Below are 27,991 nucleotides of genomic sequence, written 5' to 3' on the forward strand. Positions count from 1 at the left end.
GTCTATAAGGAGCTTTTATGTTCTCTCCATGACTGTGTTGGTATCTTCTGGGTGCCCTAGTTTCCTCCCACATTCCAACTATGTACAGTTACAGAGTTGTGGCATGTTAAGTTGGCAGCAGAAGCACTTGTAGGCTGCGTAGCACAATCTTTACTGATTTGATGTAAAACAATGCATTTCACTGTATGCTTCAATGTACATGTAACAAATAAAGCTAATTTTTAATATGGTCATGAGTTCAAAGTAAATTTATTATCAAAGTACAAATGTCACCATCTACAACCTTGAGATTCATTTTCTTGCAAGCATGCTCAATAAATCAATGAAGAAATAACCATAATAATGTAAGACCACACTAACTGGGCATTCAACCAGTGTGCAAGACAACAAACTATGCCAATACCCTAAATAAATAAATAGATAGATAAAAAAAAGTAGGAAGTATTGAGAACATGAGATGAAGAGTCCTTGAATGTAAGTCCTTCGGTTGTGGGAACACTTCAGTGACAGAGTAAGTGAAGTTGAGTGATATTATCCCCTTTGATGGTTGAGGGGTAATAACTGTTCCTAGACCTGGTGGTGTGAGTCCTGAGGCTGCTGGTCCTTTCTGATGGCAGCAACAAGAAGAGAGTATGACCTAGGTGGTAGGGGTCCCTGAAGATGGATGTTGCTTTCCTGCGACAAATGTAGATGTGCCCAATGGTGAGGAGGACTTTACCAATGATGGACTAGGCCATATTCACTCCTTTTTGTAGGATTTTCTGTTCAAGAGCATTGGTGTTTCAGTAGCAGGCTGTCTGTATACTCTTCACCACACGTATATGTTTGTCAAAGTTTTAGACGATATGTCAAATCTTGGCAAACTCATAAGGAAGTAGAGGCACTGCTGTGCTTTCTTTGGAATTGCGCTTACATGCTGGGGTCAGGGCAGGTCCTCCAAAATGTTTACACTGAGGAACTTAAAGTTGCTGACCCTCTCCACATCTGAACCTCTGATGAGGACTTGTTTATGGATCTCTGGTTTCCTCTTCCTGAACCCAATAATCATTTCCTTGGTCTTGCTGATGTAGAGTTAGAAATTTTTGTTGTGACGCCACTCAGCTAGATTTTCCATCTCCCTCCTGTCTGCTGATTTATCACCACTTGTGATTCAGCTTGTGTCAGTGGTGTCGTCAGCAATTATGAATCTGGCAGTGAAACTGTGCTGATCCACACTGTCATAAAGTGAGTAGAGTAGGAGGCTACACACACAGTTTTATGGTGCACCTGTGCTGATGGAATTTGTGGATGAGATGTTGCCGATCTGAGCTGACTGGGGTCTGCAAGTGAGGAAATTGAGAATCCAATTGCATAAGGAGGTATTGAGGCCAAGGTCTTGGAGCTTATTGATTAGGTTTGAGGGGATGGTGGTATTGAATGCTGAGCTGTAGTTGATACAGAGCATTCTGATGTACATATCTTTGCTGTCCAAATGTTCCAGGGTTGAGTGAAGAGGCAGTAAGATGGCATCTGCCGTAAACCTTTTGCATCGCGAGGCAAATTGGAGCAGATCCAAGTCACTTCTTACACCGTCCTTACACATCTGGAGAAGAGGAATGCTTATGTGAGAATGCTGTTCTTGGACTGCAGTTCAGCATTGAAATCCATAATTCTCACCAGGCATGACACGAAGCTCAGAGACCTCCGCCCTCACCCTGCCTTGTGTAGCTGGATCCTGGACTTCCTGTCAGATTGCTGGCAGGAGGTAAGAGTGGGCTCCCTCACCTCTTTCCCTCTGACCCTCAGCACCAGTGCCCCTCAGAGCTGTGTACTAAGCCCCTCCTTTACTCTCTGTATACTCATGACTCTGTCGCCACCCACAGCTCCAATCTGCTAATTAAGTTTGCTGACCCCACTACACTGATTTGGCCTAATTTCAAATAATAATGAGGCAGCCTACCAAGAAGAAGTCATCACCCTGACACAGTGATATCAAGAAAAGAAACTTCTCCCTTAATGTTGCAAAACAAAGGAGCTGGTTGTGGACTAGAGGAGCAATGGAGACAGGCTAGCCCCTATTGACATCAATGGATCTGGGTTTGAGAGGGCGAACAGCTATAAGTCCCTTGGCATAAACATCACCGAGGATCTCATGTGGTCTGTACATACCGGCTGTGTGGTGGACAAAGGCACAACAGCACCTCTTTCACCTCAGATGGTTGAAGTAGTTGTTATGGGCCCCCAAATCCTAAGAACTTTCTATAGGGGCACAATTGAGAGTATCCTGACTGGCTGCATCACTGCCTGCTTATGGGTAGGACTCTGCATAGAGTGTGCGGACAGCACAGTGCATCTTCTCACCATTCAGGACATTTACAAAGACAGATGTGTAAAGGATCATTGGGGACCTGAATCACCCCAACCACAAACTGTTCTAGCTGCTGCCATCTGGGAAACAGTACCACAGCATAAAAGCCAGGACCAACAGGCTCCAGGACAGCTTTTTCCACCAGGACATCAGATTGCTTAACTCATGCTGACACAGCTATATTTAATGTTATATTGACTAGACTGTTGTACGTACTATTTATTAAAAATTACATATTGCACATTTAGTCAGAGACGTAACGTGACAATTTTTACTCCTCGTGTGTGAAAGATGTAAGTAATAAATTCAATTCAATTCTCAGGCAGGATATGATGTGTTTTATCATGAACTTCTCAAAAAACCATCACTGTGGAGATAAATGCTGCTAGATGATAGTTGTTGAGGCAAATAACCATGTTCTTCTCAGGCACCAATTAAATGAAGCCTGCTTGAAGCAGGTGGGTACTGTACCTCAGACTGCCGGAGAGAGGTTAAAGTTCTCAGTGAAAGCTCCAGCCATTTGATCAGCACAGGTCTTTAGTACTCAGCCAGGCACCCTGTCTGGGCCAGATGTTTTTCATAGATTTGGCACATCAGCTTCAGAGACTGAAATCACAGGATCATCAGGGGCTGTGGGAGTTTGTAATAGTTCCTCCATGTTTTGACGGTCAAAGCATAGAAGGCATCAAGGACAACCGTCAAGCATCCTTCGTTGATTCAAGTTGAGCCCAGAATTGCCACTTTGCCTGTGAGATAGCTTTCCAGACATCGTACCTGAACCTCTTGGAACTTTCTTGGTCACCTGGCTTGATTCCCTTTGAGTTAGCCCTTAGGCAATTGAAGATCTTATGGTTCATTCAGGGCTTCTTGTTGGGGAAGACTCTGAATGAATTTGTGGGGGCACTCTCGTTTTTACAAAGTCGGTGACAACCATGGTGTATTCTTTCAAATCCACAAGTGTCCTTGAATATGGCCCAGTCTACCGACTTAAAGCCCTCTTCTGCCTCTCACAACCACTTCTTTGTTGTCATAATTTCTGGAGCCTTGATCTTTAACTTCTACCTGTTTGCAGGTAGGAGAATAACAGCCAAGTGATCAGATTTCCTGAAATGTGGTCTGGGCATGTAACATAGGCATTCTGCAAGAAATCTCTTAAATTGAATAAGCTTCAGCCCTATCCTCAAGCAACTTTCAAATTGCAATTCCTGAGTACAGGTAAAGGACACTTGGAGATACTAGTTTAGTCTTCACACCGGTTATCTATTTTCAACAAATGGCATTTTAAATTTTCTCTTTGTGCAGTAGGTTATCCCACTAACAAGCAATTTGCACAATGTCCAAGTCATAAAAATGTTGAAAGCGGGCTTAATTGCAGCAAAATTGTAAACACTGTTGACTTTAATGATGTGTCTATACATGCCATATATATTATTGGCAAAAATAATGTAGGTCACAAACTACCTAAATAGTATATGATACATCACAATTAACAGTATGCTATCATTATTATATGCCCTTTTCAAGGGTCCATTCCATTATGGTGTCTGAAGTGTACAAGAACTTTGGAAAATGAGCCTTGAATTCAGGGGCTTATTATTCCTTTCCTCACATTCCTTTGGATCTTAAAGATGTACACCATTAGTCATTGCTTCATTGTGTTTCTTTATTCTAATTAAGATATCGGAAATAAATTGGTTTAGTCATCATAACTTTCTCAACCACTCAGCAATTCACCTTCCCTTTCATCTGCTTGGTAAGAGATCAATGCAAAGTACTTACTAAATACATGCACCCATGTTTGATAATCGTGTAATTGGGTATCCTCTTCACTTAAGAATCATAATTTATTGTTGCAGATATTGTTATCTTGTCCTTGGGTATTGAAATGTGTTTGACCTTTTTTTTCTCAGCATAATATAGTTCAAATATCTCAATGTCAAAAGGCTCTACAAACTGCTTATTCTTTAGGATCTCACCCTAATGGTCATGACTTAAGGGATCAAAAGTATTTTCCACTTATGTTTGCTGTTCAAAACCTTGTTCTGTTTAACTTTGATAGAAATTGGACATAGTTTTATGGTTCTTAATTATTTTGCATGTCTGTTCTAGTAATGAAATTACTGATTTATGGGGTGAATCTGGCATGTGTCATGTACAGGAAGCCTACAATAGCAATCACAACTTTTTTTTTGAACAACATGTATAGGCTATGGCTTTAAGCAAGATTGATGAATTGAAAACTTATTAATTTTTGTTAAGGGATCCTGAAGGAAAGGATTGAACTTTTGTTTAAAACAAAACTTACTTATATTAATAAATGTGTTTATTGTTGTCAGATGTACCAAGGTAGAGTGGATAACATTGTTTTGCATGCAATCCATAAGGATCATTTCATCATATCAATATGTTGAGGTCGTTCAAGGAAAAAGCAATAACTAGAATCTGGTTTATCATCACTCTCTTGTATGACGTGAAATTTATTGCTTTTCAGCAGCAGTAAACTACAAAACATAAAATTACTGTAAATTACAAAAATAAATTGTGCCATCCAGAAGGAATAACAGTAGTATCCATGGACCATTCAGAAATCTGATCACGGAGGGGAAGTAGCTGTTTCTGAATTATTGAGTGTGGGTCTTCAGGTTACTATACATCTCCTCAGTGGTTGTAACAAGTAGTTTTACAGGTGCCATGCAGGCAGACAGTAAGGTGCAAGGCCATGAGGAGGTAGAGTATGAGGTTAAGAGTCAACCTTATCATACAAGGGCACTGTTCAATAGCCTTGTAACTGTTCTTCAGCCTGATGGTAAGTGTTTGCAGGCTTTTATTTTGTCTCACCAGTGGAAGTACATGCAGTCTTTGATTATGTCGGTTGCTTTTCTGAGGCGGCGAGGAGAGGCTAATTTCTATGATGTACTGAGCTGTGTCAACAACCCACTGTAGTTTCTTGCGGTTTCAGGCAGAGCAGCTGTTATACAAAGTAATAGTGCATCAAACGAAATTGGTGAAGGTCACCAGGAACATGCCAACTAATTTTTAGCCTTCTGAGGAAGTAGAGGTGCTGGCAAGCTTTCTTAGCCATGTTGTCTTTGTAGTTATTCAAGGTGTTCACTTCTAGGAACTGAAGCTTTCTACCTTAGCACCATTGAGGTAATTGGAGCAAGTGCACTGCTCCCCTTCTTGAAGGGTACGACCAGCTCATTTGTTTTGCTAACATTAAGAGGAAGTTTGTTATCATGTCACCATGCCACTAGATGCTCTGTGTCCTTCCTGTAGTCCTATTCGATATATGAGATTTGGCCCACTACATTAGTAGCATCTGAAAACTTGTACATGGAGTTGGATTAAAATCTGGCCACACAGTTGTGAGTGTACAGGAAGTATAACGGGGCTGAGGGCACAGCCTCGTTCCCTCAGGATCAGTAAAGTATGTCTGTCTGTAGGGCACTAATGTTGAGGGTAATTGTGGTGGAGGTGTTTCTGCCTATTCTTACTGATTGTGGTCTGTGGTTAGGAAGTCAAGGATCCAGTTGCAAACAGAGGTGTTGAGTCCTGGGCTAAGGAGATTTAATATGAGTTTGTTTGGAATTATGATGCTGAAAATAGAGCTGTTGGTCAATAAATAGCAATCTGACACAGATGTCTTTTTGATTATGATGCTCCAGTGATGAGTGTGGGGCCAGAGAGATGATGTCCACTGTAGACCTGTTTCACTGTAGGCTTGTTTCAGTCAGTAGAGGTTATCCAGAGGATGGAGTTGTGTGCTGTGACCAGCCTCTTGAAGATGTAAATTATTATGGTACCAGTGAACTTGATAATAAGTTTTAAGTTTTGTTTATAGTTGTATTATCTTTGTATAATCATTTTTAAGCTCTTGAGGTTGCTAGCCATCTCTGAATTTTGTAAATAGGAACAAATGCAATAATATCTTTTGAGCATATTTTTTGAATCTTAATAGCACAAACACCACAATTTCTTTGTTATTGAGTTACTATCGCTAATGTTTATTTGAAAATAAGGTATGTGGACAACTCCCAATAATAATGATAATAATATTTAAACATATAAATGTGATTGTAAACTTCATAAAATTACTATGTGGAACTTATGGATGCATGCTCAATGGAAAAAAAAAACTGAAGCTTTTCTAACGAATTTGTAATCTCCCTCTAGAGCTTATATTAGCTCAGTTACTGGCAGAAGGATACCGACACAGAAAGAACAATGTTTCTTGTTATTAGAATTGTTTGAGTGAGCTTGACCGGATACTTTCAAAAGCATTACATAAAGTACATGTCAAATATAGCATAATATCTATAGCATTTTGAGAAACTGTCATATACATTCAAGTTAAGTCTGTTGGATTACTTTCATTCTTACAGTGTAATTCTGGCTCTTTGACTTAGTTTATTATCAATATACATGAAAAACATGCATTTCCATTTATAAAATTGATGTAATAATCCATGTGATTTTGCTTTTTTTTTATTATTAGGCAAAGCACCTTTTATTCATGTGGGGAATCATGTTGTCTCAGAACTTGGCCCTATTGTGCAATTTGCAAAAGCCAAGGTAAGAAAACTTCTAGCTGTTAAAGCATGTATTGTTTCAGATATCTGTAGAGTTATGATTCACTAGATTGCATACATTTATTATGATATTAAGTGTTTCATACTTGTCGTTCTTCAAAGTCATGTGCATTTATGAAGCTATGCTATCAAAGTTTCAAATTAATTGGAAAGTTTTGCCATTTTAATTTGCCATGTTTATACTCTTTTTAGTTTAATAATGGTGTATGTATTCAAGGAATAGTTTTGTGAACAGAAGGTTTTTGTTGTGCCTTTTTTATGGTATCTAGCACAACTTACAGGTGTTGAAGCTGCTTTGACTTGTGTTGTATAAAGTTGGTAATAAGAACATTTAAAAGATGATCAATTATGACTTAATTGTGAATTGACCTACTATAAGCACTTATATCTGCATACCATGTCTCTTTAGGGTCATTCACTCACTGATGGACTAAATGAAATTCAGAAGGCTGAGATGAAAGCTTACACAGAATTGGTGAATAATATGCTGTTGACAGCAGAGGTATGTCAGATCAAAGGATTATTATATTGCTTTGCATTGCTTAGAATTGTAAAGGAATGGCAAACAGCCCAGTTGGTCTTGCCTATTTTTGTGATTAACGATTGTATCTAAAACTGTCATGTTGTATATATATTTATATGTCAATTTGCAGTCATGTGTGATTAATTTTTGACTGAATTTGGAAATACGTTTTGTCCAATAGCTTTACATACAATGGTGTGATGACAGCACTTCAGCACAGGTGAGAAATTCCTCAACATCTGTAATTATTAAAAAAATGAGATGAGCCATTAATTTGCAAGTGCAGCATTTTTGAAGGCTTAGTTCATCCAAAAGTCATCCCTACAAATTTCCATTGTAAAAGCAGCCTTTGACACAAGTACAGGGCACTTACATGTTATGGCTGTTCAGATTACAGAAATTCACCTGACAGAATTTGAAAATCGCAACCCAGAAATTTGAAAAATAAAATAAAATTTGCTCTTGCAGAATTTATGTTGGGGGAGTAAAATAAATAAATATAACTTTTTCAACTTGTTTTCTTCATTCTGTATGCACAGATGACATGGTTTGTGTTAGAGACAGTTTTAGATTCACACAGAGAGTGGTGAATCTGTGGAATTCTCTGCCACAGGATACAGTTGAGACCGGTTCATTGGCTATACTTAAGAGGAAGTTAGATATGGCCCTTGTGGCTAAAGGGATCAGGGGGTATGGAGAGAAAGCAGGGACAGGGTTCTGTGTTGGATGATTAGCCATGATAATACTGAATGGCCGTGAAGGCTCGAAGGGCCGAATGGCCTACTCCTGCACCTATTTTCTATGTTTCTATGTTATGGAAAATTGCCATATGGACCATTTCCTAGGATTGCAACTCCTGATAATGCAGAGGTTACCTGTATTTTAATGGAGGATAATTTATTCAGTATTCAGAATATTACTGAATACATTTTGTGGAGATCAAGGGAGTAAAATTGCAGCATATCACTAATTTTCTATGAGCCTAACTTTAGAAAGTAACCATTATGCTATCTCAAGAAATTTATAGTTAATTACGTTAAGCTAGAAACTTGAATTTTATTCATGCGATCCATATCACATATTTCTTCATATAACATGCTTGTATTAATATCAGTCATAGGCTTTAAGGTTGTCAGGTAAGTAGGAATATGAAATTTATGATGATAGAAATGACAGCAAAGTAAAGATAATGAAATAATTTTGCAGAGAGAATCAGTAAGCCAAAAATGCTCATGTTAATTAAGCATGCTGTATTCATTTATAATATTTTAAAACCTTTCCAATTGTTGTTAATTGTTCTGTTGCTTTTAAATAAAATGCTAACTGGAGTTTTATGAATCATGAATATTTACAAGTTAAAAAAAATAATGATCTGAACCTTTTGATCTTTTAAGATAACTCGTTCTAGATACGGCTCACCATATCCGTGGCCTCTAAATCATATTCTGGCCTATCAGAAGCAATGGGAAGTAAGACGCAAGATGAAAGCAATTGGATGGGCTGGGAAAACTTTTAAACAGGTTAGTTGTGATGCAAATCTGTATTGTATTGCATTTTTAAATGTTGGCTTGCAAAGAAGAAAAATATATATTTGAAAATGTGCATTTCTGTTTAACATTGCTGAAAAAAATACTTTATATCCTACAGATCCTTTTCCAATCCCTATTTGTGTTTAATCATTTTAAAACTTACCTTTTTGACAGTGTCTAGTTACCTTTCTGAATGCCTCTTCGCCTAGTGCCTATTTTTGAATGATTTATATATAATATTACGTATAAATAAAAATATAGCTGCATTCAATATAATTTCAAAACATTTTAGCACCAGTGGATATAAAAATTAAAATACTAGAGTAAGTTATGTTGGTCACTTACAACTCCAAACTATACAATTGACCAAGGTAAACTTGCTTCTATATTTACAAATACACAACAGAATCAAAAATTCTGATTTTACACTTGGCATTATATTGGTGCAGTTAGTCATATGACATAAATATATTTTAGCAAATTTGCCATTACAATTTTAAATTTCCTCATGTTTTTGACTTTATATTAAGTGTACAGTTATAAACTGGTCTTGCACTTTGATTAAGCACTATAGCCTGTGGCCCTGGCTGCTAATCTACTGTGAAACTGTTTATTGCCTTCCACATTTCTGTCAATTTATTACTTAACTGTGTAATATGATCTGCACAATATTAGTCATCACTTTATGGTTTCAGTGCACCATCATTTAACCTGTGATCTAGAGACTCCGAAATTTCTTCAGCATTTGTATAGTTTGTTAATTGTTTCCCAATAATACAGTGCATGCAGGTGTTTCTTTTGATCTCCCAGGTCTAATTGTAGCCAGTTCAATAGCATTTATAGAGTATGCCTGTCACCCTTTATTTAAAAACATATAGTGCTGTATTCACTACTTTATGTACTAGAGTTATGCTGAATTACGTTTTCTCTGGGGCATTTCTTATTCCTCAGTTGCTCATTAACCTTAACTATAATTGTCTGTCAAATTAGTGTCATCGGTAAATAAACAATGTTTTAATTGTCTACCAGTGCAGTCAGAAGTTTCAGAAGTTGGGGTAAATCGTGGTTTGGTGGCAGCAGTGACAGTCACAAATTAGAGGATGTTATGTTGAGAGATTATAGTGTATCACTTGGGTTGTACATAAAATACTATGTTTAGTTTTGGTCACTAAGGTACAGAAAGAAAACTAAAACCCTGAAATTAAAACCATGGGCATGGCTTCTGTAAGAAATTTGAATGTTTAGGAAACAACTTGGAGATATAATTAGTTGTTGAGATTTCCTTCAAAATTATACAGAAACAGTCCTGTTGAAATATGTAAAGTAATAACTAATGCATGGATTAATGTCTAATACAGTTCAGTGTAACGAAGTAGAGCAACATAACAACATATAGTACTTAAAAACTGCTCTTAAGTCTCAGTGTGAGCTGTGGATTATTACAGAAGGCTGAAAATTTTGTTCTCATTATAGATTTTGAGTACATAATCTAACAAATTATGCATTACAGAAAGTGTGTTGTATTGTCAGAGGAACCGGTTTTCAGTCATGACATTATTACCCCAAGACCCTGTTAGTAGAACATAAAAAGCACCAAGGTTCAGATGGAATATAGAGTAGTGACCAGGGCCAAATCTGTCCAGTAGTCAACATCAGTGAAATTAATTATATGTTCTTTTTATTTTATTGTTGTTTGTGAGATTTTTTTTCTCATATTTATCAGATGCATTTTCTATCTTGCTGTAGTGACTCTGCTCTAATAGTATTTTAGGGTATCCTAATATTGTGAATCTTCCTTGTGCAAAAGAATGTCCTTTCCAGTAAATGTTGTGGGGGTTCTTTATCGTAAATCCTTCATATTACAGATTGGTCAAGGTACAGAAAAGAACTCAGAGGAAGGGGGGAATCATTTAGAAACTAGCCTTCCATGATGTTGGGATGGAACTTTCAAAGTGACGTTATGGTGTTTCTTCACTTGTAATTTTTTGACATACAGAGGGACTTGTTACAGAAAGCCGGTGACACCATAATACAACCAGTAGGCCTGGGGCCTCTGGGTACCAAAGTTCAATCAGAATCAGGTTTACTGATATGTGTCATGTAATTAGTTGTTTGGTGGCAGCAGGACAGTGCAAGGTTTAAAAATTACTATGTCGCATTAATAATAAATAAGTAGTGTGGAAAAAGGTAGTGCCATGGACCGTTCAGAAATTTGATGACATTGGGAAAGGAACTGTTCTGGAAACATTGAGTATAGGTCTTCAACCTCCTGTACAGTACCTCATGCAATGAGAATAGTGTATGTCCCATGCGATGAGGGTCCTTAATGACAGATGACCCTCTCCTGAGGCACCAACTTCACTGAACAACTATTGTTTTGAAAGTGTTGCGTTCTCAGAATTTTATTTTTGTTTATGATAGGCTGCTTGAAGTGGAACACAAATATAATTTCAGACTACTTGTATCACGTAGGAATTTGGAGAAGCAAGAAATTAACTTTTATTAAATATTATGCTTTCATTGCATAATGGTGCTGCCACTTTGTATTAGTTCAAATAAGCTAAAAATGTTTTGATGATTTTTGTTTGTGCTTTGTATCTGAGACTTCTCGCTTAAGTGTCCAACAATAATCAGCCAGCACTGATGGATTCCAGTTGCCCTGATATCATTTCTCCATGACTGCAATGTCTTGGTGAAGCCTTTCACCGTGCTCGTTACTGACAGCACTAAAATTTTCAGGAAAGAAGTCCAAATGGGAATGCAGAAAATGAATATTTAGTGATATATTTCATTTCATGCTTTTGTGTGCTTGAAGTATGTTGTCAACCAGCTGCACATATTTTGGTGTTCTGTAGTGGCCAAGGAAATTTTCAGTAGCATCCTTGAATGTCCTCCCTGTGATTTTCTTCAGTCCTGCTAGAAGTTCTTCGAATTGTCTGTCATGGATGACCTGTTTGATTTGTGGACTGACAAAAGTGCCTTCCTTAATCTTAGCATCAGTTATTCTGGGAAACGTCTGTCTCAAAGATCAAAATCCTTCACAGAAACTTATAGCTTTTCTAAACTCTTTCCTGCTATACAGCAGTCGCCATGCCTGGACGAGATAGAAAACTTTTCAGTGTATGTTGTGGGCAACATTTGAATTGACTTGAATTATAAATTGAAATAACAAATATAGGCAATTTCAAAAAAGTTGCTTGTGATAGGGAAATTTCATGGTGATTTTCATGATCAGCAGCCCAAAATCTCTAAGATATACCCAAAAGAATTCAGGAAGCAAATCTTTGTTGTCTAGTGCTTTTGAAGTTGTCCTTGATAGGGAGAGGCTTGTGCTTGTGATGGAGCTGGCTGAGTCTACAGTCCTCTGCAACCTCTTTTGATCTTGCACATTGGAGCCTCCATACCAAGTGGTGATGCACCCAATCAGAATGCTGTCTGTTGTGCATCTGTACAAATTTTTAGAGTATTCATTGACATATCAAATCCCCTCAAACTCCTAATGAGGGTAGCTGCTGGCTTGCCCGCTTTCTAAGTGCATCAATATATTGGGCCCAGGATAGATCCTCTGCAATGTTGATACCCAGGAACTTGAAGCTGCTGACCCGTCAATGGTGTGTGTTTACCTGACTTCCACTTTCCAAAGTCCACAGTCAATTCCTAGGTCTTGTTGCCATTTGGTAAAAAAACAAAGAAGTCAAAGAAAATGTATTGTCACTTCTTGTGTTGCTGCACATATGAATTGCTGTATCAGACCATGATGTAACCAGCCAGGATACATTCAACAGTACATCTGTACAAGTCTATTAGAGTATTTGGTGACATGCTAAACCTCCTTAGCCTCTTAAGAAAGTAAAGATGCTGTCCATGTGGAGTTTGTATGTAATCCCGGTGACCTCTCGGGTTTCCTTTGTGTGGTTCGGTCATCTGCTATGACCCAAGGCGGGCAGGTTGGTAGAATAAGTATTTTATTACTCAGGAAAAGTTTCTCACGTTTGACACCCACGTATTGGTTATTGTAAAGTTCTGTAATTGTTCCTATATTTTTGTAAGTGTTGTACATTTAATTACTAGCCTTTTGTTAAAAAGGCAAAGTTTAATGCTAATCTTTCATTTGTTTTACTGACATAGCTGCTGTAAAATAAGTGTTATCACATAATCGCTAGGACATTCAGTTGGAAATTATTTTGTGCTTATAAAATACAGAGAGTCTGATCCATCAACTCAATACTCAAAAGGTAGAGATAGTACTTTGAACAGAATGATTGTTTTAGGCTTTTCATATGTTGAATTATTTTCCACAATTGGAATTCATTGGTTTTCTAGCTAACAAAACGGCTTGATTCTGAAGATTGACATGCTTCAAAACTTGTAAGAGTGGGAACTAATCTGCAAAATGTGTCTAACTTTGGGCATTTCTGAAGCTCTTTTTAAATAATTGTTCGATATTGACTAAGGCTGTGGTCCAGAATCAATGGTACCAGACAAATCGAAACAGTGATAAAACTCGAAGATGCATATTAACATCTGGTAGAAGAATATGCTCTGTTAAATAACAATTATTAGTAGAGCAAAGCTGACTTCATTCCCTCGAGTTTTGGAGGTTGTGGAGTGATTTAGTTAAGGCCGTCGTGTGCAACAGGCAGCATGTTTTCCTCTGGTATGCCTCAGGAGAGTGAAGGCAATCATTGGAGCAATGAGAAGGTTTAAATGGAAATACACTGGCAGGTTTGTGAAGGGATGTTTTGTTAGCTTTCACTATTTTATTTAGAAGTGCTGATAGTTGGGCACACACTGCTCTTGGCTAGAAGATAAAATCACTTGTGCTATACACAAGATTTATTTTTGTTCTGCACGTAGGGGATTTGCAGGAAGCTTCAAAGTAATTGGACAAAGAATGGCTTTTTATATATGTCCAGTAGCAGTGCTAGTGCTCAGAAAGCCATCCGTTTTTAGTTTGTTGAAATACTTTGGTGTTCTCCCAGTTGTAAGGAAGTAAATGGTTATTTAGCAAAAAGATAGTGAAATTCTTTTGTAAAAACGCTTTGAAACAAATAAAACGTCACAGTGTTCAGAATAATTTATTAAATGAAACTACCATTTGAAAAAATTGTTACTGTACATTAGTTATTTAGTCCTTTATCACAACAGTCAGAACCAATTCTAAGTACTTCACATGAAGTAATTTATTTCATTATAATTTCAGTTTGAAATGAATTGATGTTTTGCAGTTGGCATCATTTGAATATCTGATCTGAGTTACCAGAACTGCTGGGCAACTGTATTGTAGGTGGTACTTTGTGTTATTAGCCTATGCTGTTACAATCATAGAACACTACAGCACTGAAACAAGCACTTTGGCCCATCTAGTCTGTGCCAAACCATTAATGTGCCTAGTCCCATCAACCTGCACCCAGACAATAGCCCTCCATACCCATATCATCCATATCAAATTTTTCTTAAATGTTGAAATTGACCACACACTTGCATTAGCAGCTTATTTCACACTCTCTCTATGCTCTGAGTGAAGACATTTCCCCTCATGTTCTCCTTAAAAAAATTTCACCTGTTATCCTTAACCCATGATCTCTAGTTGTAGTCTCACCCAACCTCAAAGGGGGAAAGCCTGCTTACGTTCACCTTATCTGTACCCCTCAATACTCCAAATTAGGCCTTCTCAAGTTCTTATACAATTTCAACATAACATCCCAACTCCTGTACTCAGTACTTTTATTTATGAAGGACAATGTGCTGAAAGCTTTCTTCATGTCCTATCTACCTGTGATGCCACTTTCATTCAATCATGGACCTGTATTTCCAGATCCTTCTGTTCTACAGCACTCTGCAGTGCTCAGCCACTCACTGTGTAAGTCCTATCCTGGTTGGTCCTACCAAAGTGCAACACCTCACAATTATCTTTATTAAATTCCATCTGCCATTTTTCAGTCCATTTTTCCAACTGGTCCAGATCCTGCTGAAAACTTTCATTGTCTACTTCGCTATCCACTACACCCCCTGTCTTGGTGTCATTCACAAATTTGCTGATCCAGTTTGACATTATCATCCAGATCATTGATATAGATGACAAACAATAATAGACCTATTACTGATCCCTGTGGCATAGGGCTCCAGTTGGATAGGCAACCATCTACTACCACTTTCTGGCTCCTCTTGTGAAGCCAATGTCTAATCCAATTAACTACCTCATTTTGAATGCCAAGCAATTGAACCACCTTGACCAACCTCGCACATAGGACTTTGTTAGAGGCCTTGTAAAGTTCATGTAGACAACATCCACCGCCTTTCCTTTATCCATTTTCCTGGTAACTTCCTCAAAACACTCTTAAGATTGTTTAGACATAACTTACCAGGCACAAAGCCATGTTGACTATCCATAATCAGCCCTTGTCTATCCAAATATTTATGTATCTGGTTCCTTGGAATACCTTTCCAATTACTTCCCCACTACTGATGTCAGGCTCACTGGCCTATAGCTTCCTGGCTTATTCTCAAACAATGGAACAACATTAGGTGTTCTCTAATCCTCCATCTCACTGTGGCTAAAGATATTTTAAATATCTCTGCTAAGGTCCCTGCAATTTCTGCAGTAGCCTGCCACAGCATCCAAGAAAATACGTTGTCAGGCCTTGGGAATTTATCCACCCTAATTTACCTCAAGACAACAAGCACCTCCTCTTCTGTAATCTCTGTAAGGTCCACGACTTCACTGCTGCAATTCCTCACATCTATAAACTGTGTCCGTCTCCTGTGTAAATACATATACAAAAAAAACACTTAAAGATCTCCGCTAAATGTTTTGACTCCATATATAGATTACCACTCTGATCTTGGAAGAGGACCAATTTTGTCCTTGCTGTTCTTTTACTCTTAATATATCTGTAGAAGCCCTTGTATTCTTCTTCACCTTGCCTGCAGGAGCAACCTAATGTCTGTTATTGGATAACTAACTATTAGTTCCTGAAGGGTTCATATGCTTTCATGCTGCCTGGCAGATTGTTACCCTATGCCTTCATGTTCCACTGCACCAATTTCTTTATATCCAATATAAGAATATTTGTTTTGGTGCTTCTTTTTGTTCTAAATTACTGAAATGTTACAAATTCCAGCATTTTAAGCATATTGCACTGTATTATGCTTAAGGTTGATTCCTCATCGTAGGCATGTTATGTTTTGTTACTTGTTGAAGAAATTTCCAAACCATGAAATGTTATCCTACTGAAAGAGGTCCTATTGATGAGCCCCATTAAAAAGTTTGCATTTTTTCCCTATTGTTTTCAAGTTATAACCAAGTCAAAACACTATAGCCAGAGGTGTTTCTGAGTTGCTTAGAGATACATAATAATGGAAGGTAAGGAATGAGCTGTCATCAATGATTCTGGTGGTTATGAAATGATGGGAGCTTCAGCGACAAGCTGGGATGCAATGGTGGCAATATTTAGGTAAGATTAGTAAAAGTTGCAGAATCAAGGCATGCATTTGGAATTGAGAAATGGATGAAGCATGACAGATGGAAATGTAGGCAAAGAACAGGCAAGTGGTCCTTAATTTGGAGAAATGTAGGGTGTTGCACTTTGGGAGGTCAAATGTAAGAAGAAATTGTGTAGTAAATTGTAGTACTTTGGAAGTATTGATACATAGAACCTTGATGTGTATGCCAATAACTCCCTGAAAGTGACAATAGAAGTAAATAGATGTGCAAAGATGTGCAACATACTTGCCTTCATTGTTGAATATAAAAGTCGCGGCTGTATAAAGCTATGGTTAGGCCACATTGGAGTACTGCGTGCTGTGCAATGGTTGTTGCATTACAGGAAGGATGTTGAGGCTTTGGAGCGGGTGCAAAAGTGGTTCAGCAGGTATTGCCTGAATTAGAGAGTATTAGCTAAATGGAGATGTTATTCTATAGATCTATTTTCTTAATGGGGACATATTTGCTTTCCTCCAGTCTTTAGGAACCATTTGATAATATACAGAATCTTGGATGATGAAAACCAAAATATTAACTCTTTCCATGGCTACTTCCTTTAGTACATTGGGATGTAGAATACTGGGCCCTGAAGAATTAAAAGAGGGTCCCAGATTTTAAAAAAATCATAAAGTTTGCTTAAGTATTCCTTTTTTTTAAATCAGAGTTTAACAAATCAGTTGTTAAATTTGAATTATGTTAACTAGATGTCTAAAGAATAAAGCTGGCTTCTTAAGTAAAAGGGTAGGGAATAACAAAATCAGGCACTGAACCCTTAGAATTTGAGAAAATGTAATTAACAATAGAGATTGAGGAAATGTCAAAATGTTAATTTTTAACAGTTTTTCATTAGAAGATGCTAAAACTGTAGCCAAAATAATATAACTGCAAATTGACAGAGAAGATTGAGGAAATTGATTGATATCCTTGGAAGGAAAAAAAAATTAGGCAGAAAGGTGCCCTTTATTGTAGTCTTTCAAAATTTCCCAGATTCTGCTAAGATCTCAGCAGATATATAAACAGTAAAGGATACATTTCTGTTCAAGAAAGCTTGCAGGTTTAGGCCAGTTAGCCTAATATGTGCCATTGGAAAAATGCTGTAAACTAATAAGACAGTGATTACAGAGTACCTCAAACATGATGTAATTTGGTAAAGTTGACATGGTTTTATGGAAGTTGTGCTTTAACAGATTTATTGGAACTTTTTGAGGGTAGGTATAGTGGATATGCTTGTATTCATAAAAGCATGCACCAAGACAGCACAACAGGTGGGTAAGTATAAACTACAGCTGTAGTCTCAAGATGGGCTAGCCATCGGACTGAGGTTAGGAGGAATTTAATCTTTAAAATGGTTGTGACTGTCTTGGAGTCTGTGTTCCACATTTCACAATTCCAGCATGTTTATTTTCCTTTATTGCTCTCATTAATCTTCCTCCTTTTACGTTCCTCCTGACAGATCAGCTATGATTAACAAGCCATTCATTTTGTCCTTTTAGGTAACACTGAAATCCATTATGTCATGTGGGCAAATCTGGTTTTTGCCGTGCCATAGGCATTCCCTTGATTCTTTTCACTCCTCCACTTCTCTGCAACTTAAGATCTGTTTATTTTCTCACTTTTCCAACTCAGGGCAAAGATTATTGACCTGAAAAGTTAACTCTGTTACTTTCCCTTCACAGACATTGCCTGCTCTGCTAAATAACCTCAGCATTTTCTGCCTATTTGTGAATCTTGAAATTTTCTACCTTAGAGCTGTGTTAGTTATATTCAAGACTGAGAGATGATGTGGACTACATGGGAACTGAAGGTTAAGTGGATTATACCTCTGTTCTAAAGGGTCGCTCTTCACTTTAGAGGCCTCTAGTTCTGGATACCCCCACCATAGGAAACATCCTCTCCTCATCCACCCTATCAAGTCCTTTCAACATTAGCTAGGTTTCAATGAGCTATCCCCCCCCCCCCCCCACCTCCGCATTTTTCGAAATTCCAGTGAGTACAGGCCGATAGCTGTCAAATGCTCCTCATATGTTAACCCCTTCATTCCCAGAATCATCCTCATGAACCTCTTCTGGACTCTCTCCAATGACAAAACATCCTTTCTGAGATATGGGACCTAAAACTGTTGACAATACTCCAAGTGCAGCCTGACTAGTGTCTTATAAGGGCTGAACATTATCTCCTTGCTTTTATATTCTATCCCCATTGAAATAAAAGCAAACTTTGCATTTGCCTTCTTTACCACATACTCAACCTGTAAATTAACCTTCTGGGAGTCTTCCACAAGGACTCCTAAGTCTCTCTGCAGCTCTGATGTTTGAACTTTCTCCCCATTTAGATAATAGTCTGTACTGTTGTTCCTTTTAACAAAATGCATTATTGTACATTTCCCAACACTATTCCATCTGCCACTTCTTTGCCCATTCTTCCAATTTGTGTGTCCTGCTGCAATCGCATTGCTTCCTCAGCACTCCCTACCTCTCCACCTGTCTTTGTATCATTTGTAAACTTTTTGCCATAAAGCCATCAATTCCATTATCTAAATCATTGACAAACAATGTGATAAGCAGCAGTTCCAGTACTGACCCCTGAGGAACATCACTGGTCACTGGCAGCCAACCAGAAAAGGCCGCTTTTATTCCCACTCACTGCCTCCTGCCTGGTCAGCCATTCTGCTATCCATGCCAGTATCCTTCTTGTAACGCCATAGCATTTTATTTTGTTAAGCAGCCTCAAGTGTGGCATGTTATCAAACGCCTTCTAAAAATCCAAGTAAATGACATCTGCTGCCTCCCCTTTGTCCACCTTGCTTGTTACTTTCTCGAAGAACTCTAACAGATTTGTCAGGCAAAATTTCCTTTTACAGAAACCATGCTGACTTTGATTCCTTTTTATCATTAGTTTCCAAGTACTTCAAAACCTCATCCTTATTAATAAACTCCAATACTTTCCTGACCACTGAAGTCAGGCTAACTGGCTTATATACTGTCTGGGTAGTCTTCAGCCCCTTGGTATGAACATTGAATTCTCCAACTCCCAGTAATTCCTTCACTCTCCCTTCCCCCATCCCACTTTCACTCTGTCTCCTCTTCCAGCTGCCTATCACCTCTCTCATGATTCTGCCTTCTTCTACTACCCGTAGTGCTTTCCTCTTACATTCCTTCTTCACCTCTCCTGCCTATCTCCTCCCTGCTTCCCCCCCCCCTTTGATCTTTCATCTGATTGGTTTTTCACCTGCCACCTTCCACCCTCCCCTCACCTTCTTTATAGGGCCCCTGCCCCCTCCTCCTTCAGTCCTGATGAAGGGTCTTGGCCCGAAACGTTGACTGCTCATTTCAACGGATGCTGCCCAACCAGTTGAGTTCATCCAGCTTGTTTGTACATGTTAACTGGCTTATAATTTCCTTTCTTCAAAAGAGGTTCTGAGAGAGAGGTTGCTGAAGGGATAACGGATGCATTGGCCATGATCTTTCAAGAATTTCTTGATTCTGGCATGGTCCTGGAGGACTGGAAGATTGCAAATGTCTCTCCACTCTTTAAGAAGGGAGGAAAGCAGAAGAAAGGAAATTTTAGGCCAGTTAGCCTGACTTCAGTGGTTAGGAAAGTGTTGGAGTCTATTATTCCAACATCTGGGATGTAGTCCATCTTGCCCAGTTGACAGTCACCTTAAGACTTTTGAGTTTGCCTAGCACTTTTTCATTTATAATAGCAATGGCACTCAGTTCTGCTCCCTGACGCTCACGGACCTCTCTCACACCACTAGTGTCTTCCACAGTGAAGACAGATGCAAAGTACCCATCAAGTTCATCTGCCATTTCTTTGTCCCCCATTACTACCTCACCAGCATCATTTTCCAGTGGTACAATATCAACTCTCACCTCCCTTTTACTCTTTATATCACTGAAGAGGATGTGGAGAGTCTGCAGAGGTATGTAGATAGGTTATGTGAGTGGGTCAATGTCTGGCAGATGGAATACAATGTTGGCAAATGCGAGATCATCCACTTTGGAAGGAATAATAGAAGAGCAGATTATTATTTAAGTGGTGGAAGATTGCAGCATGCTGTTGTGCAGAGTGACTTGGGAGTGCTTGTTTCTGAATCGCAAAAGGTTGGCTTGCTGGTACAACAGGTTACTAAGAAGGTAAATGGAATGTTGGCCTTCATTGCTTGAGGGATTGGATTCAGGAGCAGGGAGGTCATGCTGCAAATATACAGGGTACTAGTGAGGCCGCACCTGGAGTACCGTGTGCAGTTCTGGTCTCCATACTTGAGGAAGGATATACTGGCTTTGGAGGTAGTGTAGAGGAGGTTCACCAAGTTGATTCCGAGGATGAAGGGGTTAACCTTTGAGGAGAGATTGAGTCCCCTGGGACTATACTATCTGGAATTTAGAAGAATGAGAGGGGATCTTATAGAAACACACAGAATTTTAAAAGGGATAGATAAGATAGAAGTAGGAAAGTTGTTTCCATTGGTAGGTGAGACTAGAACTAGGGGACATTGCCTCAAGATTCAGGGGAGAAGATTTAGGATGGAGAAGAGGAGAAACTGTTTTTCCCAGATAGTGGTGAACTTGAGAAATTCTCTGCGCAGGGAAGCAGTTGAGGTTTCTTCACTAAATATATTTAAGATACAGTTAGGTAGGTTTTTGCATAGTAAGGGAATTAAGGGTTATGGGGAAAAGGCAGATAGATGGAGCTAAGTTTACGGATAGATCAGCCATGATCTTATTGAATGGCGGGGCAGGCTCGATGGGCCGGATGGCCTACTCCTACTCCTGTTTTTTATGTTCTTATGTATGTAAAAAGCTTTTGTTATCCTGCTTTATAGTATTGGCTGGTTTACCCTCACATTCATCTTTTCCCTTCTTATAGCTTTTTTAGTTTTTTGGAATTTGAAAGCTTCCCAGTCATCCAACTTCCCACTGACCTTTGCTACCTACCCTTTCCTTGGCTTTTATGCAGTCCTTAACTTCCTTTGTCAGCCACAGTTGCCTGCCCGTCATTTGAGAACTTCTTACTCTGTGGGACATATCTAACCTGCGCTTGTGAGTATTCATGATCTCTGCTGTGCCGTCATCGCTGCTAGTATCCTCCTCCAATCTGCTTGGGCAAGCTCTCTCTCATGCCTCTGTAAATTCTTTCTGTTCCATTCCGATATAGATGCCTGTGAATTATGCTTCTCCATCTCAAATTACAGTATGAATTCAGTCGTGTTATGACCTAAGGGCTCCTTTACATTAAGCTCCCTAATAAGACCTGAGTTAATACACAACAACCAATCTAAGATAGCCTTTTGCCTGAGAAGGCTCAAGCACAAGCTGCTCTAAAAACCCTTCCTGTAGGGATTCAACAAATTCCCTCTCTTGTGATCCAACACCGACCTGATTTTCCCAATCCCCTTACATACTAAAGTCCTCATTACAATTGTGTTATTACCCTTATGGCTTCTTCTTGTTAGATCCCACATTGTACTGGCTTTGGAAGGGCAATTAATGAAGGAATGCCTGATGTAAAACGATTGCTGCATTGTTTAGAAAGAAGTAATATACTGGTTGTGCTTTCATCCTAAATTTAATGTAAAAGTAAAGGGCTTTTTTCATTGCAGCAACTTGCACTCATGTAGGAGAAAAAAGTTATCTAATTACAGAACAGTGCAAAATAAGTTGCGTCATTCATGTCCGGTTGCTGGGGAACTTAAAATAATGAGAGGAAGTAGAGGGATACATTTCTCAAGAATGAGATGACAGGCATTGAAACTTTGGGCATCCAAAGTCACCATCTGCAGTGTGTGAACTGTGAGAGAGGATCTGAAGGCAGCAGTTGATGCTGGACTTTACCTGCGTCAGAGTGTCTTGGCAATCTGCTTTCAAGCAGCTGGTACAACAGGCCCTGAACATGCAGCATGGTAAGGATCCAATAATGTGGTTGTCGTTGAAGGGAATTTGGAAGTTTAGGCAAATGCCTTAAAGGGAACAGGTATTCAGAATTACTCTAGCTGAAGTAGCGATATTCCTTAGTACTGTATCAAAAGTGTCAATTTCACAACAGAGCTTTAAACTTGCGCTCATAATCCTGCAGTTGTTATGGTTTGTAACCAGAAACTAATCAAAAACCTGGAATATTGATCTAATTAGTTTTTCTTTTCCTTTGTTTTGGTGAGACTCTCACATACGATGTTGAGGTGTAATGATGTAAACTATTAACTGCCTTGTAAAGTATAACTCATAATGAAGTATTTAAACAGAGAATGTGCTCAATTCCGGTCATCTCACTACAGGAAGGACATGGAAACCACAGAAAGTGTGCAGAGGAGTTTTACAAGGATGCGCCTGGATTGGGGAGCATGCCTTATGAGAATAGGTTGAGTGAACTCGGCCTTTTCTCCTTGGGGCGACGGATGATGAGAGGTGACCTGATAGAGGTGTGTAAGATAATGAGAGGCATTGATCGTGTGGATAGTCAGAGGCTTTTCCCCAGGGCCGAAATGGCAAGCATATGAGGGTATAATTTTAAAGTGCTTGGAAGTAGGTACAGAGGAGATGTCGGGTAAGTTTTTACACAGAGTGGTGAGTGTGTGGAATGGGTTGCCAGTCGTCGTGGTGGAGGCAGAAACGATAGGGTCTTTTAAGAGACTCCTGGATGGGTACATGGAGCTTAGAAAAATAGGGGGCAATAGGTAAAGCCTAGGTAGGTCTAAGGTAGGGACATGTTCAGCACAGCTTTGTGGGCCGAAGGGCCTGTATTGTGTTGTAGGTTTTCTATGTTTCTATGTTAGAATGCTTAAACAAACAATATATTTACAATAAAACTCAAATATTACTGAAATATTGAATACGCAACAGTTGTGTGTGCTGATTCTACTTATATAGCATGCACGTTTTGTTTAAAGGCTCAGACATACCTGATAAATATGAAAGGGGTATTTTTAATTTGTATGGACTGTGATATGAAAAGAAAAGCATTAAGTTCTCGGGACAGTGTTGAATGGTGGTGGTTCAATATGAAAGAATCTTGATGGTTTTCTGTTTGTATCTTTAGTTGTATTCCCCTTCATAGATTCTGACTGACTTGCTGAGTTCCACCAGCTTTTGTGTGAGTTGCTTAAGATTTCCAGCATCTTCAGAATCTCTTGTGTTTTATCAGGTCATCTGTTGTATTGGAATTATTTTGAGACTGTACTTAGTTCAGTAAGTAGAGACCGTGATTATGAGTCATATTTGACTGTATCTGAATACATCATATTCACATCACCCCAGTGTTGTACTCTGTAACTGAAGCCTTACCAGTCTACTCATCTTGTAGTTTGGTTCTTGGTGGATAAATAAATTTAGTAGGATCTAGAAAATTACTTTAAAAATTTGGCCATGGGGTAGAGCAGCATCCATAGAAATAGTTCACGCAATTAAAATAGATTGAGTAAAACTGTTGCTTTACCATTCCCATGATGTATTGCTAAAGACATACTGCTAGTAGCAGTTGTGTATTTAATCTACAATGGTGGGGAGGTGCAAGACACTTCTGATCAAGATAGCTTGATATCCCACCATCATTTGTGCATTTTCTGGAAAATTTCAAATAATGTAAACTGTTACATAATAAAAGCTGGAATTATGGGAATTAATGTGCAAAATAAAAATTAAGTGTGAATCTGCCATTTATGCATTAGTATCCCTTTCTCTTGATCTTCTATTTGAATTGCAAAACAGTGGTACAAATGGAAAGACCTGGGAATCCTGCCAATTTTATGCTTTCAGACTGATAAAGGGAAGGTGTGGCTTGTTTAAAGGATATCTCCCTGCAGTTGTTTGGATGTAACCAGTTGCTAGGAGTTAGCAACAGTATCAAGGAATGATCTCTTAAGACAAACAGAAGTCCAAGTGATGCTAATTGTAAGCAACATTCTTGTGGTATTCATAACATCCAGTATCCTCCCTGAATATGAATTGGAAAATGTCTTCCCTCAATGGTGGCACAGTAATATAGTGGTTAGCACAATATTTTACAGTACAGGTGACCCTGGGTTCTCCCTGTGCCTGCATGGGTTTCCTCCGGGTGTTCCAGTTTTCTACCACATTCCAAAGATGTACCAGTTGGTAGGTTAATTGGTCATTGTAAAATTTCCCATGACTATGCTAGGATTAAAGAGGGGGAATTGTTGGGCCGCACAGCTTGAAGGGCCAGAAGGGCCTATTCCGTGCTATATCTCAATAAATAAATGAAATTAATTAGTTCACATCTAAATTACACAGAATTGTGGGAACAAAGAGATTCTCACATTTGCAACATTGTTACCACAAGCTGTACAACAGCAGTATTTATCAAGGCACTAGGAGAGAGTGGTTAAATAATTGCAACATAATTGTATATGTTCTCCCCTGGTTACAGCAGGGTTCCGTACCTGTGAACTGTTCGGAAATAGAATAGTTTGCAAATTGGAATTATGACTGTGGCAGAAGATGCCTGCACAAGCCAGCAATATCATCCTGCCAGTCTTCCAAATGTTCATTCACATGTACTAGGTGTACGTAAGTCAGGCATTCTTAAGATAGGGAGGACCTCTCTGATCAAAACTGCTACGCAAGTTAATATAAGGAAAACCTACGAATTAAGTGTACACAAAAAAAAACCCAAAAACGTTTATTCAGAATGTCCTTTTGAGTATAGTAAATGGCATTTTCCCTTGTCTTCCTCATGTTTTCAGTGGGTAAGTGCAGTCATCTCTGCCTGAAGTTTCATTAAAGAAATTTATGCATCAGAAAATTGGATGCCAGTTACCCTGTTTTGAGGCTTCCTTCTAAACCGTCAGAACCTGGGGTTAAATTGGCTACTAACCAAATATTATTCTGTTACATTTTGTGGCTTCTTTGCTGACCTTTTCCTTTGTGTACCTGGGTGCACAATTCTGTTAAATGTTTATTATGGTTCTTTAGCATTAAATATTTGGGGTTTAGAGTAAATTGGTAATATTCCACTTATTAAAAAGATGAGTTGAATATTGTCATTTTTATTTTGATGTATTGACCTCAAAGTGGATATAAGATGTGAACTTCCTGACCACTTCTGTAATTTTGATTTTTCTCCTTCTGGATAATTATTAGGTGCTTGAAGATGTAGATCGATGCTGCCAGGCTCTTTCCCAAAGACTGGGATCCCAGTCCTATTTCTTTACCAAACAGTAAGTTACATTGTTAAGGTAACACACAGTAGAGTAGTGAAGAATAGAGATGTTGTTATGACAAATGCTCCATTCACTTGATTTTCATGTTTTTTCTATTTCCATTTGTTTAACCATAAGCACAAAGGAATGCTACAGCATCAGTGTCTTTGGCAGATACCATGCCCAGAAGCAATGTATTTTGCCATTTGAAGTGCAGCATGCTATTTTAATGATGGTTTTGTAATGCACAGTAGCTGCAGCAGGGGAGGCAGATTGTTCTTTACAGAGATGGACAACTATCAGTGGTCATAAGACATTATCCCACATACAGTTTAAAGTTTTTGGTATATTTAACTTGTGTTCATTTGGGAAAAAGGTAATTAATCTGTTAATGACAAGAATTTTGAGCAAGAGCAAGTACCTGTATAATAAATTACTGTAATAAAAATTAAGATGGCCTGCGCCTATGAAACCTTTAGAGACTGGCTTCATTTAGTTAAGAAATGCCAGCAATTTTCGGAGAACGGAAGTCCTGGGCCAATATCCCTTGTAATGACCTTTTCTTAATCTGTTCCTTGTTATGGTATATAGTTACAGGTCTCAGTGCTGCCTTCCAAAAATAATCTTAGCTAACCTTTTAATATTTGTGCTGCAGGCCAACGGAACTGGATGCTCTGGTGTTTGGCCATTTGTTCACAATCCTCACGACTCAGTTGACCAACGATGCACTTTGTGAAAAGGTGAAAAATTATGAAAACCTCATAAAGTTTTGTAGAAGAATAGAGCAGAACTACTTTGAAGAGCATGATCGAGAAAGTGCATTGAGTTCAACATCCAGGTGCTCACGAGGCTCTTCCACAAAGTAAATTATAAAAAAAGCAAATTAAGTAAATTATTGGAAACAAAGTAATTAATACTGCATCGTTGCAAAAGTAAAACTGAAGAGTATTCAACAAACTGATTGCCAGATTTAGTGTGTTAGTGCAATTTGTCTGTTCCGTAATATTGAAACACTACACAGATCTGATGATCTAATTGTTGGTATTATGACCTAGTCCTTTGTTTCTGTTGAATGTATATGTAACAAACAACTTGATGGAGCTGTACTGACTTAAAATGTATTAAAGAATAATGCAGAAAATCTAAAAGTCCTGATTGTAGTGTTTGTAAGTATGAAGTAAACCCAGGGACTTCTGATTAATGGACAAAAGGAAACTCAATTTGCATTGCAGAGAGGATTACCATGTTTGCAGTTACAGCCCTAAATTTTCAGGCTGTTGTCTTCACTGATTTAACAACTATACCAAAAGAAGATAGTTGTACTTACAAGCTGATTAGGCCTGTTTCACTTGAAGGGTGACTTTCTCCAGCAGTGAGCCAGACGGTCAGTTGCCAGAAGCCATTTCCTTGTTCAAATTCAGTCAGTGATTGCAAGTCTTGTACTTTTGATGGCACCATTTGATTATGGCATACCTTGTACAGATCTGGTTGGACTGGATAAAATCTAGGTAAATTAAATGATTTTGCAAAACCTGGTCATTAAAACTCTTTAATATGATTTTAAAACATTGTGACATTTAATTTACAAATGTATTTTTGAGTGTGGAATGAGCTGCTTGATGAAGTTGTAAATGCAGGCTCACTTTTAACACTTAAGAAAAACTTGGACAGGTACATGGATGAGAGGTGTATGGAGGGATATGGTCCAGGTGCAGGTTAGTGGGACTAGGCAGAAAAATGGTTCGGCACAGCCAAGAAGGGCCAAAAGGCCTGTTTCTGTGCTGTAATGTTCTATGGTTCTATAGCACATTCAATTATAATGTCTGACTCAAAAAGTACAACACTGTGTAGTTGGACTTCAAATAATACTGAAGCTATGACTACAAAGTAAAGAGCTGAGACTTTGATAGGTAACCTTTCTTCCTTTTAGTATTAGAGAAGTAACCATGGGGATCAGTGATTGGTGTGATAGAAGTGGGTTCTGATTTCTGGGACATTGTTACCAGTATTGGGAGAAGTAGGATATGTATTTTTGAAATTCAAATCAAATCAAGTTTATCATTCAAGCCCTATAGCTGAACAAGACACCGTTCTCTGGGGCCAAGGTGCAAAACGTTTAAAAATAGCACGCAAGCAAGTAAAACATTCAAGGAAGCATATTCACTCAAAAAAAAGTGTGGCTTCAGAGCTGTGTGTCAGACATTGCTGTAAACAGCACTGGGACCCCACAATGGACTGTATTGGCTCCCTTCCTGTTTACTCTGTATACCTTGGACTTTAGATTCAACAAAGAGTCATGTCATCTGCAGAAATTCTCTGGTGTATAAAGGGAGGACAGGAGGATGAATACAGGGCCCTGTTGG

The 27,991-nt window shown here is 38.5% G+C and overlaps 1 protein-coding gene across 5 annotated transcripts in view; it reads left to right on the plus strand.

Moving 5' to 3' along the window:
• The window catches only part of hoxd4a (homeobox D4a), a 155,360-nt gene extending 128,215 nt beyond the window's left edge, over positions 1–27,145 (plus strand). For 2 of the 5 annotated variants that reach the window (XM_059966718.1, XM_059966731.1), the window contains 6 exons: positions 6,843–6,919; positions 7,346–7,438; positions 7,641–7,679; positions 8,854–8,979; positions 25,570–25,646; positions 26,284–27,145. In XM_059966718.1, the coding sequence (XP_059822701.1) occupies positions 6,843–6,919; positions 7,346–7,438; positions 7,641–7,679; positions 8,854–8,979; positions 25,570–25,646; positions 26,284–26,494 (623 nt within the window). In that variant the 3' untranslated portion in view covers positions 26,495–27,145. The remainder of the gene's footprint in view (positions 1–6,842; positions 6,920–7,345; positions 7,439–7,640; positions 7,680–8,853; positions 8,980–25,569; positions 25,647–26,283) is intronic. The other 3 variants (XM_059966717.1, XM_059966726.1, XM_059966724.1) reach the window with 3 other exon arrangements.
• The last annotated feature ends 846 nt before the right edge of the window (positions 27,146–27,991 follow it).

The sequence above is a fragment of the Hypanus sabinus genome, chromosome 4, assembly GCF_030144855.1.
Source record: "Hypanus sabinus isolate sHypSab1 chromosome 4, sHypSab1.hap1, whole genome shotgun sequence".
Lineage (NCBI taxonomy): Eukaryota > Metazoa > Chordata > Chondrichthyes > Myliobatiformes > Dasyatidae > Hypanus > Hypanus sabinus.